We start from the raw sequence: 14,932 nt of genomic DNA on the forward strand, positions 1-14,932 counted from the left end.
GTTTTACATGCCCGAAGGCTAGCCTGCAAACACAAAACTTTCAGAAAATCTCCGTGGTATACAAATTATTTGTCGCAACAGATGCTGCTTTACTGACCAACTGCATTAGGAGAAGGCATGGAGCCTCGCATTAATTTTAAATTAATATTAAAGTCGGCGACTGTGATAATAGAGAAATAATTCCACTGTCTCGTAAGACAAATACCCAGTAGGCTCATTGTGGGAAAGAGTTCATTGTTATGCCAAATAAAAAAAATAAAAAAATAAAAAGAAACAGAAGCAAACGACGTCCTAATGAAGGCATTCAAAACAAAGCATTGGGATTGCCTGCGGTTTTCTTGCACCTGTCTAGAACAACCCTGCCATACTGTTTTGCTTTGCTTTAAAGTGTTAATATTAGTGCTGGAACAGGCCCAAAGGAGAGAACCTATCAATGCTGTGCTTATGATTTAGGTAATAAACCGGAAATGGTTTTAAGGAAAACATTATTTAACTCAGTAGCTCCTGGAAAAAACAAAACAATTTTCTTACAGCCTCTAGTTTCACTGTTTACGTTTCACTCAACACCGGCAACATGCGCTATGGTAACCATGGCAACCTTTTTCGAAGCGAAGCCAAAGCCTCTTGTTAGGGGATGAAGAGAATATTTCAAAGTTGTTTCCTAGAAACTTGCACATTGGTTGTTAATTAGAACCCAGCTTCTTTCACATGAGCAAGAAAACCCAGTAACCCATTCAGGTTGCTATGGAGAGAAAAAGTAAAAAAAACAAAAAAAACAAATGATGGACGGAAGTAATAATGCGTTTGGGTCTACTGCAGGCTTTTCTAAATAAATAACAAAATTATAGATTTTCTTTCCCCCATTTTTCAATTCATCTTCATTCAAACTATGTTTTCTATTCATTTAATTGATTCCTGCAAACAGTTGATTAACATTCCAACTTCAGCTTCTCAGAAAGTGATCAAATAAGAAATAAAATTAAATAATTTTTAATAAGGAGATATTCACCAACAAAAACATGCTGCATGTATATAAACCTGAAAAATACTCCAGCAGTGTGTGTGTGTGTGTGGGGGGGTCCCCCTTCTTATCCTTGCCCCCCCCCCCGACCTCAGGAAGATGGAGGGAAGAAATGAGCAAAAAAGAATTCAAAACTCAAAAAATTTAATTAATCTTTTTTTAAATCACTTTTTTCTTTTTTTGCACAGAATCTAATCTGTTTTTAATAATTTCTGTAAAATATACATAAAAACAAATATGGTAAAAATATTATTTACGATATTTACCAGAATTTAAATGTTGTTTACCATCCTCATCTTTCTGATTGGATGAACGTCAGATTTACCAGATTCACTGTCCTGCTGTTGTAAAAAAACAACAAAAATGCCTGGCCCACTAAAATCAGAAGGTGTGAGGCAGCATTCATGCTAAAAGAAAATACAATAGTTATTAAATATTGAATAAAATTCAAGGAAAACCTTTTAGATGACGTTTGATGTTTGTGTACATATTAACATTGTCTGTGTTGGGCGTAGCAGGGCTCCCCAATCAGAAACTGGAGCTCTTTGGAGGGCCACGGCATGGAAAAGTTGGGGAGGCCCCGGGGGCCACATTGTTAACCTGCATGTTTGGTTTTCAAAAGCTGCAAGTCATGGTCATCAAATTTATTAGAAATGAAACAAAATTGAAATACTACAGGGTGGGGTCAGTGTAAAAGTAAAAGATTACTGAGAAACATTTTTACTCGCCAAAGACATAAACCCACAACAACAGAAGCAGCAGCAGCAGCAGCAGCATACCAATGGATAAAAAAAACCCTTGAATTTCTAAAACCACAGCTGGCATGCGGCGGCTCTCTGCTGGTTAAGCATGACAGAGGAAATAACTTGTTTGCGAACGACTCCAGGTTCACAAAAACAGACGACTCCTAATCCCGCCGGTGCGAGGATTAGCCGGTCAAAGAAATGTCGCGTTATTAAAGAGCACTCACAAGTGGAACTTTTCATCCCAGACGGGGTTGAGGTTGCCAAAGATGGTTTTGGTTCTGCGTTTGGTCTTCCCCACCTGGACTGTGACATATGGGTCGCTGGATCCCGTCTTATCTTTGGCCTGTAATCCCTGCGCACACATGACTGAACACAAGACAGGAAGACGTTGTGTCAACACGGGAAAAACAGCAAATCTTCACACGTCATGTGAAGCATAACATCTTTTCATGCCAGTGACATCGCAGATGTAGAATTTAATGAGATCTTCTGTAAACAATTTGGAAAGTCGTAAACAAAGGGGCGACGCAGAGGAACCGGGGCTGTTGTTTCCGTATATTTCCTTCCAGAGAAGGATGAGACGTATAAAACCGGAGATGGTGCAGATAAAACAATAGAAGCGCTTTGAGGCGCCGTAATTTTTCCCCCCTCCCGACTTTCTAATAAAAAGTTACAGTGTTGACCATCCTTCAGCGGGATTTAAATTTCACGCAGCTGCCAGTGCTGTGTGATTTTTTACATAAAACGCTCTGAGAGCCTTCGGACAAAAACTGTCCGTTTTACGTGAAATGCTATTTCTTCCTTTGTGTGCTAGAATGCAGATGTTGGACAGAATGCTGTCGACTTACAGCAAGCGGGACATGACACTGTAGAGTATTTGTAGACCGTTTTCTTTTCTTTCTTTGTTCTAACACATGCAACTTGGTTTAATAATTCCCCTGAGAGAAGCAACAATAATCCTTTTGTTTTCCACAGCGGCATCATTTTTAGTTTGTTGTCATGCCAATTTCATTTCTGATATAGTTGCTGACCTCAGAGCTTCACACGGTTCGACTGATATCAGCCACTCACCTTACTTAGTGGATCAGCATGTATTTCAATCTCAAAAAATAAGATAATCATCCTTTTTTTTTTATTATCCAGTCCAAAATGTAAAACTCATATATTGTATAGTTTCATTCCACACAGAGTTGTAGCTTAATTCTGGGGATTAAGCTAATGAACACTTAAACTCAAAATTAAGTGTCTTAAAAATTCCATAAGAACAGTAAAAAAAAAAAATGTTATTTTAATATGGAAATATTCATATAGAACACAATTATGTGGAATACTCACAAAAATACATTTTAGGATAAATCTCAAAGTTAATGTATGTGATTTTAAAGACTGCCACCGTCACGCCCAGTTGTACAATTCTGAGCCCTAATACGTCGACCAAGATCTAAGATAGATAGAAAGTTGAGTGGAAGATAAAAAGTGTGTGACAGAAAGTAAAATGTGAGGACAGCAGGTGAAGACTGTGAAGAAAAGCACCTACACAAGAGTTTGGGTTGGATTCACAAAGCATAGGGAGTCAGAGATGGATGTATGGATCTGATGTTCCAGCAGGATTTCACATTGCTATAGTCCCAATACCTGCTTCAATGACCATGAGATCAGTGAATTTGATTGGCCATGGAACCGACTTAAACACAATGAACAAACTGTATTTTTTTCGTAGTCTTATGTAACCACATTTCTTGAGAAACTAAACTTTCTCGGCTTTCAACACCTGCAAGTCTTGCTATCAAAATTGAGAATAAACTACTGAAATATGTCACTCTGTGCAAAATGAATCCGTATGAATTCGACTTGAGTTACTGAAATAATCTAGCGAATGAACAAATTTACAGAGATGCGCAAATTTACAAATTTACATGGAATGCGTTGCTTGAATCAAGCCGGATTTTCAGCGTGCCAGCTGTGTCTTACTGACCTACAATTCACGTCTTTGTGACCCACATGCAATTATCAGTCTACCAGAAAGCAGAAGGGGAAGAGTTGCACATTTGGGTTGCTTATGTAACACTCAGACTGATTTCCAGTGATACTAGTGCATTTATTTATTTATTTTTTTAACACAATAGTGGATATCTTTGATAACAAGGCTGTTATTGTAAAGTTCTCTGACGCATTTGAAAACAGGCGAAAAGTAGACTTCTATTCACTTCAATTGGGGGGAATGTTCCCTGATTTAAACACTTTGCCAAATCTCAGACTGACAGAGTGAGCATCACTTATTAAATCATTAATATTGTGTAGAAATCTGTGTTAACTTTTGTCATCTAGTTTGATTTTTGCAATATTTTTTAGTCAGAAAAGCTAAATTATGATGATGGTGACTTATTTTTAAAATCTATAAAAAGGATAAACTACCCAAAAGGGTGAATAATTTTTAGAGTGAACATTTCAAGTCAGGAAAAGCTCAGACAGCAGAAAAATAAAGAAAACATGGAGTAAAAAGGAACACCAGTGCTATACTCATGCAAAATAAATACAGTTTAAGCCTTGATTGAATAATTGCACTTTCATTCATGATGTTATTTGTAACCCTTTTCTTAAAGCTAAGCTGAAAGTAGATTCTGGCCAGTGTGTGAGTTCCCTCTGCTAGAGTGTGCTTACTGCTGAGTTGGTTCCTGGCTCCAAATACAGGGCAGTGATTCAGACTAGCAGGTGCAGAGGGAGAAAGACTGTAGTATTTCACAAGCACCATAAAAGGGGAAAAGGACACTGCAGTATTAAATATGCATAAGTCACCGACTAAATTATTCAAGGTACAGATATATATCATTCAGCACAAAGCTGACAGGATTTGAGGGTGGGGTGGGGGGCCAAGATCTAGTGGGATGGGGGTCTGTGGCCTGCATGCCTCAGGAAATCTCAAAATCAAACGCCTCCTGAAAGAACAGCCAGTCCTGTGCAGGAAGGTGTTAGGACGCTTCAAAGAAAACGCTGAACTGCTTTGTCAATGGCTATATCCTCTGAATTCGAGTGTTTTTGTGTTGGGATTTCATCCGTCCCACAGCAGGCTGGGAATGAGGAAGTGCGTGTGTTCAAGTCACTCATTTAAATGACCACAAGCGATCCTCCACGATGAAATCCAAACACTGAATCCTAAATTGAACCTAGAAGCACTTATTGAACCTTTTTGGATGGAAAAAGTTGTTTTTTGTTTGCTTGCTTGTTTTAATACAATTATTTCTAGAAGCATTTAAGTACTGAGGCTGCCTGTTCAAAACAAAGCTACGATACCTAAAGTAAAGTAAAGCATGAAAGCAAAACTTGTATTGCTGATGGATCAAGAATCAATACACGATGTGAATAATTTAAAGACAACCATCAGCAACTTATAAAATGAACTCATAAATAAATAAACAATCTGATTGTAAAATTGCTACTTGTAGTCTATGCAAACATAAACTCTGCTAACTCTTAATGTTTTTGTCAGGTAAACCAGAAACCTTTACTATAATCTGCTTTTCTCACTTATTAATTGATGAAATTGGTTTTCAGTTTCTATCTGTTGGCTTCTGTCTCTGTGTTAATTTGCCAACTTCACATTTCAGTAGATGGTATTTTTTTCATGCACAGGCTGAGTAAATATACAAAAATAAAGCTGGACTCTGCATAAAGCATGAATAAAAACGTAATTAATTTTGTGTTGACACAAGCAGACTCTCATTGATTAAAATAGCTATTTTTATGCCAGCCTGTTCTGTAATTAACATACAACCACTTAAGATTTGGCATACACAAAGACAACTTGAAATACCTCCACTGCTTACTTTGTGTCTTTTTTATTTCTTTAAATCACAGCTATATATTCACATATATATATATATAAAATTCTTAATGACCAAGGGTGCAGAGATTCATTAGAAATTAAAGTCAATCAGAATAAAAACATTTTCCATTTCAGATTACTGTTGGTAGTCTATTGGTACAAATACATCTCACTTTTCTGTTGACTGTAGGTATTACTAAATTACCAAACATGGACAGATATTTGTGTATTGTCCTAAGAAAGCAGGCCCCACCTGTTATGGTGATTTTGGCAGACCATTTGGAGGTCCCGTCCAGCACGGCCTGCTTGGCCGTCTTCAGATGGGAAGCAAATTCCTCTTTCGAGACGTGGAACATCTCCTGGATCACCTCAAACACTTCCGGGCTGTTCTTCTCCCTGATCTTCATACGCTCCTTCATAGCCATGATGATATTTTGAGTCTTGTCTTCTGCCCCATGCTTGGAACTTTTCTCCACAGCCCCTAAAAATTTGTCCAAAAGATTCGGTTGAGTACAAGATCTAATGCATAGTGTTGGTTAGTTTTTCTACCTATTTTTTTTTTATTTATTTTTTTTACTTTCTCAGCGATCTGATCTGTGCACACAGTGTGTGTTAGTTCCGGCGTGTTTATCAGATCCAAAATGATTTGTTTGGATCTGTCTGTGTGACAAAGGAGGCACATATAACAATGGCCTCTTTTACTAATATCTGATAAGAGTGTTATCTATCTGCTGTGTGGTAATGAGCACAGATTGAAGATAACTCACAGTTCAAACTACAACTGGCATTGGTGTACGTGTATGGAAATGTTCTGAAACACAGACTTTCAGAACAGCCAGAGCGTAGATAATCCACTTAGAGCGTACGAGCGTTGCTGAGGGGACCATCCCGAAGAGCACATTGTTCTTAGCAGGTAGCGTTCTACCCAGTAATAACGAGGGAGTGCCTCATAGACAGAGCTGATTGGATGCTGTAATGAGCAAAGTGGCTCACACTGTGACACAAATACACCATGTATATGGGGGATGTTTTATTTTTGCCATAATCCAAGAGCACACATTTTCATTTTGAACTTCATGTCTTTCTTCTCAAAACTTGTAACGATTGTACTCAAAACTTCTCCTTGTGCTCACACTCTCTGCTCGGACTCTCTGCTGGCTTTTGGAAGCGCCTATTGGCACAGTCGCCTGGCAACCTCTCGCCCAATAGAATGAAAGTGTTGTACTGGGTGTGCTTGTTTCCTTCTAGCGGGTGTGCCTGTGTGGCTACTATCGATTGTAGGAACCTGCACCACCCACTAGATGTAGGGAGTTGGTTGGGTGAACAAACTCCTGATTAAAATCAGAAAGCTGTTAGTGATCAGGAGCACATTGCTGGCGGCTGTTAAATGTACTACAGAGCAGAAAGCTGATGTCATCGTTTCACATTGCCTCCCACTAGTGGGGGGCAATGCACTGCTAATATTAGTGCTAATGTTAATGCACTGCGTCTGATTTTTACTTTTGCAAAAGTAAAATGTTTACTTCGTGGCACTCAGTTACCAGAAAACATGCTCATTTCCTAGCAACAGATAAAAGTTCAAATCTGATTTATACTTCGTGACAGTTTGTTAGGAAGCAGCAGTTATTTTGAGATGTAGAGTAATAGGTGCCTTCCATGCAGTGCTTTACCGTCACTTCCCTCTCTCGCACAGTGTGACATTGCCTCCACCTCTTTCTTAATCAATTAACGACTTTATAGAGCAGAAATTAGCCACAAAACTGATAAATGCATTTCGGTGAATCACTCAAGCATCATCAGGAGATATGAGAGTATCAGGAATTTATTGAGTCATTATTTTTTCCATCATTATCCAAGCCTGTAAACTGTACAGAATCAAAAACTCTAAATTAAAGGAGAAAATACACCTGTGTGATTACGAACTTGTTAATGTAAGTCTGGCATCTTAATTAGAACACCTTTCGAATTAGTTTGCCTGAAACCAAACAAGCTTTACCAGAGACTTTGGAGTTATTGCAGTGGGAATTGCAGTGCTCCCTTACTTTGTAAACAATCCGCATTGAGCAGGTCCTGGCACTTCTCGTGGCACTTGACGCCGCACTCCGAGCAGCGCATGCCCTGGCGGGCGATCCCCCACAGCAGGCCTTCGCACTCGTGGCAGTAGGTGGGAGCGGTCGCCGTCCACACCTCAAAATTGTGTGGTGTAGTGGAGGAAATTGGGTAGATCAAGGCCTGGAGGGTTTTCTTGAAGACATGCAGTTTCTGAAAGCGACAGAATGGAAGGGGGGGGGGAAAAAAAGTAAGAAGAAGTGACAGCAGTGATTAAAAAAGAACCGTTGCCACGAGAACCAGAAGGGACTCGACTGATGTCATTAAACTACCGCGGCACAGTGAGCTGGGGAAAATATGTTTCATAAAACCTCCAGAAGTTAATAAAAGCAAGTGGTAGCTAAATTGAGATGTCCAGCATATTGTGAAACCCTCAGTCCTTCTCAGTACACAACAAGATGAACACCAAGAAAACTGGCTTTATTTTTAAACAATAAAGCCATAGTTAGAGTCCAAACACAAATATCCTCAGTAGCTTCAGTTAAAAGAAATGTTACTTTCTCAAAGCTGCAGCTTAAAACTTAAATCCTGATCAAAGTCCACTTTGGCCCATAATAGATTTCATTTTATTTTTGTATTTATGTCAAAGTGACATGTTTCAGATCATAAAACCAATTTAAAAAAATAAAACAAATCTGGATAGCTGAAAAAAAAACATAAAATTTGTTCTATGATATGATTCAGGAGCAACTGCTTAATAGAGAAAAAGGACACAGAAGTGAGTCAAATAAGGCCAAAACAAAAGTTTTAGCGTGGCCCAGTCAAAGCCTGGCCTGAGGCGCTGTAGCGTGACCTGAAAAACCAATGATTTGTGCTTGAGCTAAAAGTTTCACCAAAGAAGAGCGGGTCAAAAGTCATCCACAGCGACGTGAAAGACTCAACATCAGCTGCTGGCAACACCTTAATGGCAGTTCCTGCTGCCAAGATTGGCACAACCAGGTATTAGGATTTAGGGGGCGATCGCATTTTTACAACATTCCAGGTTAGTGTTGCTCCTAAATAAACTAAAGGGTCAGATTGTACTTAGTGAGGTTATCTGTGTCTAATGCTAAATGTGGAACAAATCAAATCAAATTTCCCAAACATAACCCTTTAGGGGGGTTCATAGGGCGCTCTCTTGAAAGTCTCATGACTGGTTACTTACAACAGATTACTCAGATTCATAGCATATTTTGTTCACAGGCTTTGTTTCCATTGAGTGGCTTCGAGGCTAAAGCAAGAGAAATGTCCAGAACCGAAGCCTCTCCTCAAACTGAATGTATCTCGGCAGGAGTCTTTCCTTCCACGAGGACCAGAAAAGTCTTGCCAGGTCCTGAAGGCTGAATCAATGGATGTTGTAAATAAGGCTTTTAAAAGTGAGCAATAAACTGATTGAGAGGGAGACCAAGAATTAAAAAAGAGAAAGAGCACGAGTGAGAGATGTATGAAAGTTGAATAAATCTCTGAAAGGTGCCTGCTACTCACCAAATGCAGCACTGAACAACAGCGCTTGTGGGTGAGCGAGGAGCGAATTCAATTTTTGAGTTTGGGAAATCACGGAGCCCTCTCAATTTCTGTATGTCTCAATGAAATGTCTGGGCCGTTAAGCAGCCCATTATTTCCAACCAGCACACCAACTGCTGCGGTGACAGTGTGTGAACCTCGGATCTGTGTTAATGCGTCTTTGATCACCGCACGGATAGTGTGATTTTCTCTTCCCAATCTCTCGCTCGCGCCGTCTCTCTGCTGTGCAGCAGATACGTGGAGAGTGTTGCACATGCCAGTCTGACGTGTTACCCTGTGAGGCAGCCCTGGACATTTGTGCGAAACACAGTGAGAGGTGGTCAACAGCTGTAGCCTGTGCCTGGGAGCAACACGATAGAGAAAAATGAAAAAATCTAATCTTGCCGTCTTCCTTTCCGATTTCACCAGCCGTTGTCCTCGTCAACCACTAGCACCTGCTAAGTCTCCTCATCCTGTTGCAGCCTATTTGGCATTAACTATTTTTTGCAATTTCCCCTCATTAAGCACAAGTTATGCTATTTTCTTTTTTTCGTCCCCCGTTGCCACACACCACATAGAGAAACTAGCTGCTGACCAGAATGGACTATTTGTAAGTATGGTAATGTGTTTTTGGCGCAGAAGCCTTTGTTGACGACTGAATGGTGGCGCAGTTGGTAGCAGCGCTGCAGCAAGAAGGTCCAATATGTCTGTGCTCATTAAAAACGCGTGAGAGCAAGATGTTCAGCGGATAACAAGAGGACCGTCTCTGTTTTGTCAATTTTGAGCTTTCAGTCTGTCTGTTGTGGGACGTACCAGATGTAGAAATGCTAGCAGACTTTATGAAGCCTCACACTAACCCATCGCTACATGCTGGGGTGTCAGTATAATGATGATACATGATAATACAGTTAATGGCAAATACAAAACACGAGAAATGTGACCTTCTAAAAAGAAATTAATCTCTACTTTAAATTATGTGTAGGATTGCGTTTTAAAATGTAAGTGAAATCCTGTTTGATGACTTTATACTTGAACATGCACAATTCACTGAGTGTTGATTGTTTTAAGTTCCCATGTATCAAATTGGCTTTTTGAGTTTGTGGTCAATGTCTCCTTGGCTTAGATTTGCCTCTAAATTATTATTTTTTAAAATGAAGACCAAAAAGATCATCTAATGCTGTTTTTCCTAGCAAAAGGAACATACTTTTGGAATCTTTCACCTACAGAAATAAGTTGGACTGATATTAAACTTTTAAATTTCAAGGGGAAAGTGATATTGTAGCTTGCGTAAACATACATTTACAGTAATAATAGTTATTATTTGACCAGTTTTACTGACATAATCTAAGTATCATTTTACATGTTTCTCTTAAGATTATAATGCATTACAGTTTTCACTGATAAATGTATGAATAAGTAAAGAATTTCAATGAAAACAAATGGCAATATCACACTGTGTCTCCTCCTAATATAAGTAATTAATGGCCGCTAATGTCCAAAATGGCTAAAAGGAAAACTAATATTGGAAATACTATAATTCTAATATTCACTTGTACTTTAGTTCTTAATGAGAGTTCAGAAATGATCAGGCAAAACTTTTACAAAATTTTTAACTCTGCTAGTTTCTTCCCTCATCTGAAAAAGCTATTGAAAAGTAAAAACCTCTGGCCAATGTTTTTTTCTGTTCAGCACATTACACACACGCACAAGCACACACCCACAAAAAAAAAGAAAAAAGAAACTTTGGAAGATTTCTGGCGCCGGCATCCTCCACTCTGCCTGGTACGTTTTGCCGCTAACAAGATGTCTGATGATATCTGAACAGACCTACAGGAGCACATCACGTCTTATTCCCAGATACTCGTTGGCTTCTGTCAGACCACAGCTTCCTTCCCCACTCCGTGAGAGTCGGAGCCTCGTCTGGACAGGTAAACACGACCTCTCTTTCTTGTCGACAGGCATTGTTAAAAGGCTGCTGTGGTCACGTCAGAACCTGGACCGGACACGCGGGCCGAGCTATTCTGGCCCAATGGGCAGAGTCCCCTTCTGCTCTACAAAGCTGATGCAGCGGAAACATGATGAAAAAAAAACAGACGGGACCTCGCATCAATAATGACGGGCATTTTAATCACGTTTTGGAATTTAAAGGATAAGAGCAGAAATTGAAGATGAGGCAACAAAGCAAAGAAGCAGCTGGAAGAGGAAATGACTCTGAATAGATTCCAACGTTCCTCTAGGGAAGGCAGTTTGTTCAACATGGCTGCCTGAGCAGAGGAACTATGACCAGGGGGGGTCACGATGACAAATCATTTCCTCCTCTGCTTTCTATCCTCCTCTCCTAATTTCTGTCCTTTCCTCGCTCTCTTTCCCATCTCTCTCCTCCTATTAAGCAGCGTGCTGTGGAGTGTGTTCCCTCAGCTCGCGCCGCGAAACATTCTGCCGGACTTATTGCAACTGATAAAAACTCTGACATCTGCTTGTCCTACTTACCAAGAGCGCACACAATCTAAAGCTTTTCTCGGAAGCCAGTTCGCCTCCACCAATTATAAACCTCTTCCCCTCGGTGGCCCCGAATCAGAATCCCTAGATGTCAAGTTCGCAGTGCAGCACAGACACCAAAGATCACCAAGAGTCAGACATTTTTTCTTCTTCTTCTTCTTCTTCCAAAGCATCAGATGAGGCGTGCGCTTCGTGCACGACGTTTTTGCTTCCCCATCTATTATCACACCGATGACTATGAGTTTGCAGCAGGGGTGCAGGGAAATCGCAAATCCTGGTCCTGGGAGTTTTGAATCGATTGTAAAATGCTCAAAGATCTATTTTAGTTGTACGCCTTCACGGCTCATATTTGTGCAGGAAGTCGCATCCACTTGGCCACCGTAGAAGGCCGTGTCTGTATTTTGATCAACTCTGATATTAAGTAATTGTTTTATATATGTTTGTTCTGTTGTCAGTCACTTCACTTAAACAGAATATCTAGACCATTTGAGTTGGAAAAATTGGTTTCTGAATTAAAAATTGCAGGACTGGACGATAAATCAATAACAATATATATATATATCACGATAGACATGTTATCAATATTGATAAACAATGGATCTGATACAATATCCAATACATATAATATTCACTGAACTCTGATCCAGAACCGCACAGCATTGTGGGGAATGGCAGGTTTGCCAGGGGCCAACGTAGGAAAGACTTTAACTGTTCAACCTCTCACAGCGAGCTAATAAGAAAGGTTGGTGGCATCAACTAACTCCTTCACTGTTTGGTTACCTAGCAACAGCTTGTTTAGGTTTCGCCACACCTTACAAATAAAACCACAACGGCCTGGAGAGAAAACCGTGGATAAAACAGGAAAGGTCATGGCACCAGTTTGGCAGTGTTTCATTTATTTAAAACAAAAGAAACGAATCAATAACTATCGCTAACGACAGCTACGGATATCGACTGATTCGAAACACTTATATTCTGATATGTTGCTCAGCCATATTGTCTGAATTGAACTGTGACCCCAAGAATCGGAAATGGAATCGGAGATACATTGAAAGAGTCAAATCTCCACGGAGTCAGTCGGCAGGATGTAACGTTTCACAAGTTGATCACGTAAGCTGAAGATCAAGCGGGATACAAACAGACAGACGCACACAAGTCGGTTTCCACCAATGGAAGCCCGCATGGAGGTCTCTTGAAAAGATGAAATGCGTGCGCCGCGCGCGCCGAGCTCATTTAAATCTAGTAATCTTTCAGGCTTAGCCAGCTGCTTGCTGCACATCAGCGGATATAAAACTGCGCGCTGCTTTCTCTCACCGAGGAACGGCTCGCTCTCCTGCTGTTTGCCTCCTGTTACGCCATCTTTCCCTCAGGGAGGGAAGAATTGCAATCAATTAATGCCGAGATAGCTTTAGAGGTCAACACAAAAGAGTCTCACACCATCGGCTGAGACATTCTGCCCTTTCTCCATTGCTCAGTCACCCACACTGCACAGTTTTTTGGGTTTTTTTTGTTTGTTCGTTGTGTAAATAAAATGTCAGAGCTTTAACTTAATTTTCTGAATTCGGCCAAATTGTTAAGAGCACAGGAGATGGAAGGAAATGCTGTCTACAGGGGGCAATTTGTTAAACTGCTGCATTTATCTCAGATCAAGAGAAAGAAAAAGAGATTGGATTTATTACCAAGGCCACTGAGACACCAGCTTTTACAGATAAATGAACTTTAATGACAGTCTGGTCCTACACAGGCTTTTATATAAAGTTAGGTCACCCTTTTCAGCTATAACAAGGTTTAGCATTTCATCGATGTTGAACAAAAAGGCCTGACTCTCTCCATCTCCACTTAACTTCACGCTGTCTAGTTGAGGTCAACGATCAATGGACACACACCAAACTTGGTCATCTGTGTCCTTGTCGACTTTGTTTTGTGGACTGGTGTGCAGCCATGTTGCAATATAAAAGAATAATCTCTGAACTGGTAACTTATCGATGAGAGCGTGAAATTAAGCACGATTTCTTTGTTTCCCAGGCAGGGACATAGGAGTCATTACTCCAGACAACAGGCTTTAAACACGATAGCGTCCAGTTGTGCTATGTTCACACCACTGTTCTGACGCTTTACTGCAGCTGGTGATGTTTGGTTTTAATGCAACAACTCAACAATAAAAATCTATTTTATTAGTCGCTTCACCTGCTGCTGTTGAGGCTACAAGTCAGGGGGTCTGGAGGTTTCGAATCTACAAACATTATGGCCGATTCTGCTCCTTTTACATTCATGACTACCCTTTAATTGAGTTGCTGATCTTCCTCACTTCTTCCGCTTTCTAATGATACCCATTACAGTTGGATGACAAAATAACAACATTTCAGCAATAGATCCACTGCAAAGCTGCTATCCTAACTTTGCATAGTTGCATTTCCATTGCAAATGTGAGCAAAACCTTGGTCAATATTCCGTTATTGTCGAAAAAACACAATTTCACAATTGCGGAGTTTTTATTAAATGGGAAACGCAATTACAGTCACATGACAGTAAGCTTGTTTACGCAATAAGTCATTAAAAAAACATGATGCCGTGATATTCCAACTACTTCTCTGTGGTTTGCACCAGTAGCAACATCTGGTTGTTGGTCATGAAGAAAAAGTGTTTCCATTGCAGGTTTGCCAAATAAACCAATTTTGAAATGGACAACAAATAGACACCTCATCCTTGAGCCAAAGCATTTTATCAAAAAAACATGTTTTTTTTTTTTATAAAATGCTGAGCTTCCATCACGTGAATTGTTTTTTGAAACATCAAATTGCACAATTATATGGGATGATGCCCAAACTCATTGAGCTACTGAGAGCTGATTTACAAGTCTGTCTTAATACTTCTAGCGACAGAGAGCATATGTACAGGAATAAGTCAATTATTTTGTAAAGACATGAATAAAAAAAAAAACACAACTTGCAGCAGCAATGGTTTAACAAACATAATTTTTGTATCCGTTTGTGTGTTTTCACTGTGCCTAAAGTTACTCTTTGTCTAACGAGGCAAAAACAAAATCCTCTTTGACTCAACTAGCAACTCTGAATTCGCCCTCTGCTTGCCCTGTGAGAGACGGAGGACCTGGCCATGGAGTTTATAAACATCAACGCTTTGTCAACAAGGTAGATGGACAGGAAAACTCACCAGTTCCTCGTTGTTCAGGGTTGACCTGTTCACCAGAGCAAACGAGATGCCTGCCTTTCGAGCAGTGAGGGTCTGTTGGAG

At 40.0% G+C, this 14,932-nt stretch overlaps 1 protein-coding gene across 6 annotated transcripts in view; it reads right to left on the reverse strand.

The window, feature by feature from the left end:
- The window catches only part of LOC122840745 (protein unc-13 homolog C-like), a 150,135-nt gene that overhangs the window by 106,580 nt on the left and 28,623 nt on the right, over nucleotides 1–14,932 (reverse strand). For 5 of the 6 annotated variants that reach the window (XM_044133385.1, XM_044133358.1, XM_044133375.1 and 2 more), the window contains 4 exons: nucleotides 14,852–14,923; nucleotides 7,633–7,852; nucleotides 5,844–6,071; nucleotides 1,992–2,133 (listed from right to left, as the gene is read on the reverse strand). In XM_044133385.1, coding sequence (XP_043989320.1) covers nucleotides 1,992–2,133; nucleotides 5,844–6,071; nucleotides 7,633–7,852; nucleotides 14,852–14,923 — 662 coding nt within the window. The remainder of the gene's footprint in view (nucleotides 1–1,991; nucleotides 2,134–5,843; nucleotides 6,072–7,632; nucleotides 7,853–14,851; nucleotides 14,924–14,932) is intronic. The other variant, XM_044133367.1, reaches the window with a different exon arrangement.

This window comes from Gambusia affinis, linkage group LG02 (assembly GCF_019740435.1).
Source record: "Gambusia affinis linkage group LG02, SWU_Gaff_1.0, whole genome shotgun sequence".
Classification (NCBI taxonomy): domain Eukaryota; kingdom Metazoa; phylum Chordata; class Actinopteri; order Cyprinodontiformes; family Poeciliidae; genus Gambusia; species Gambusia affinis.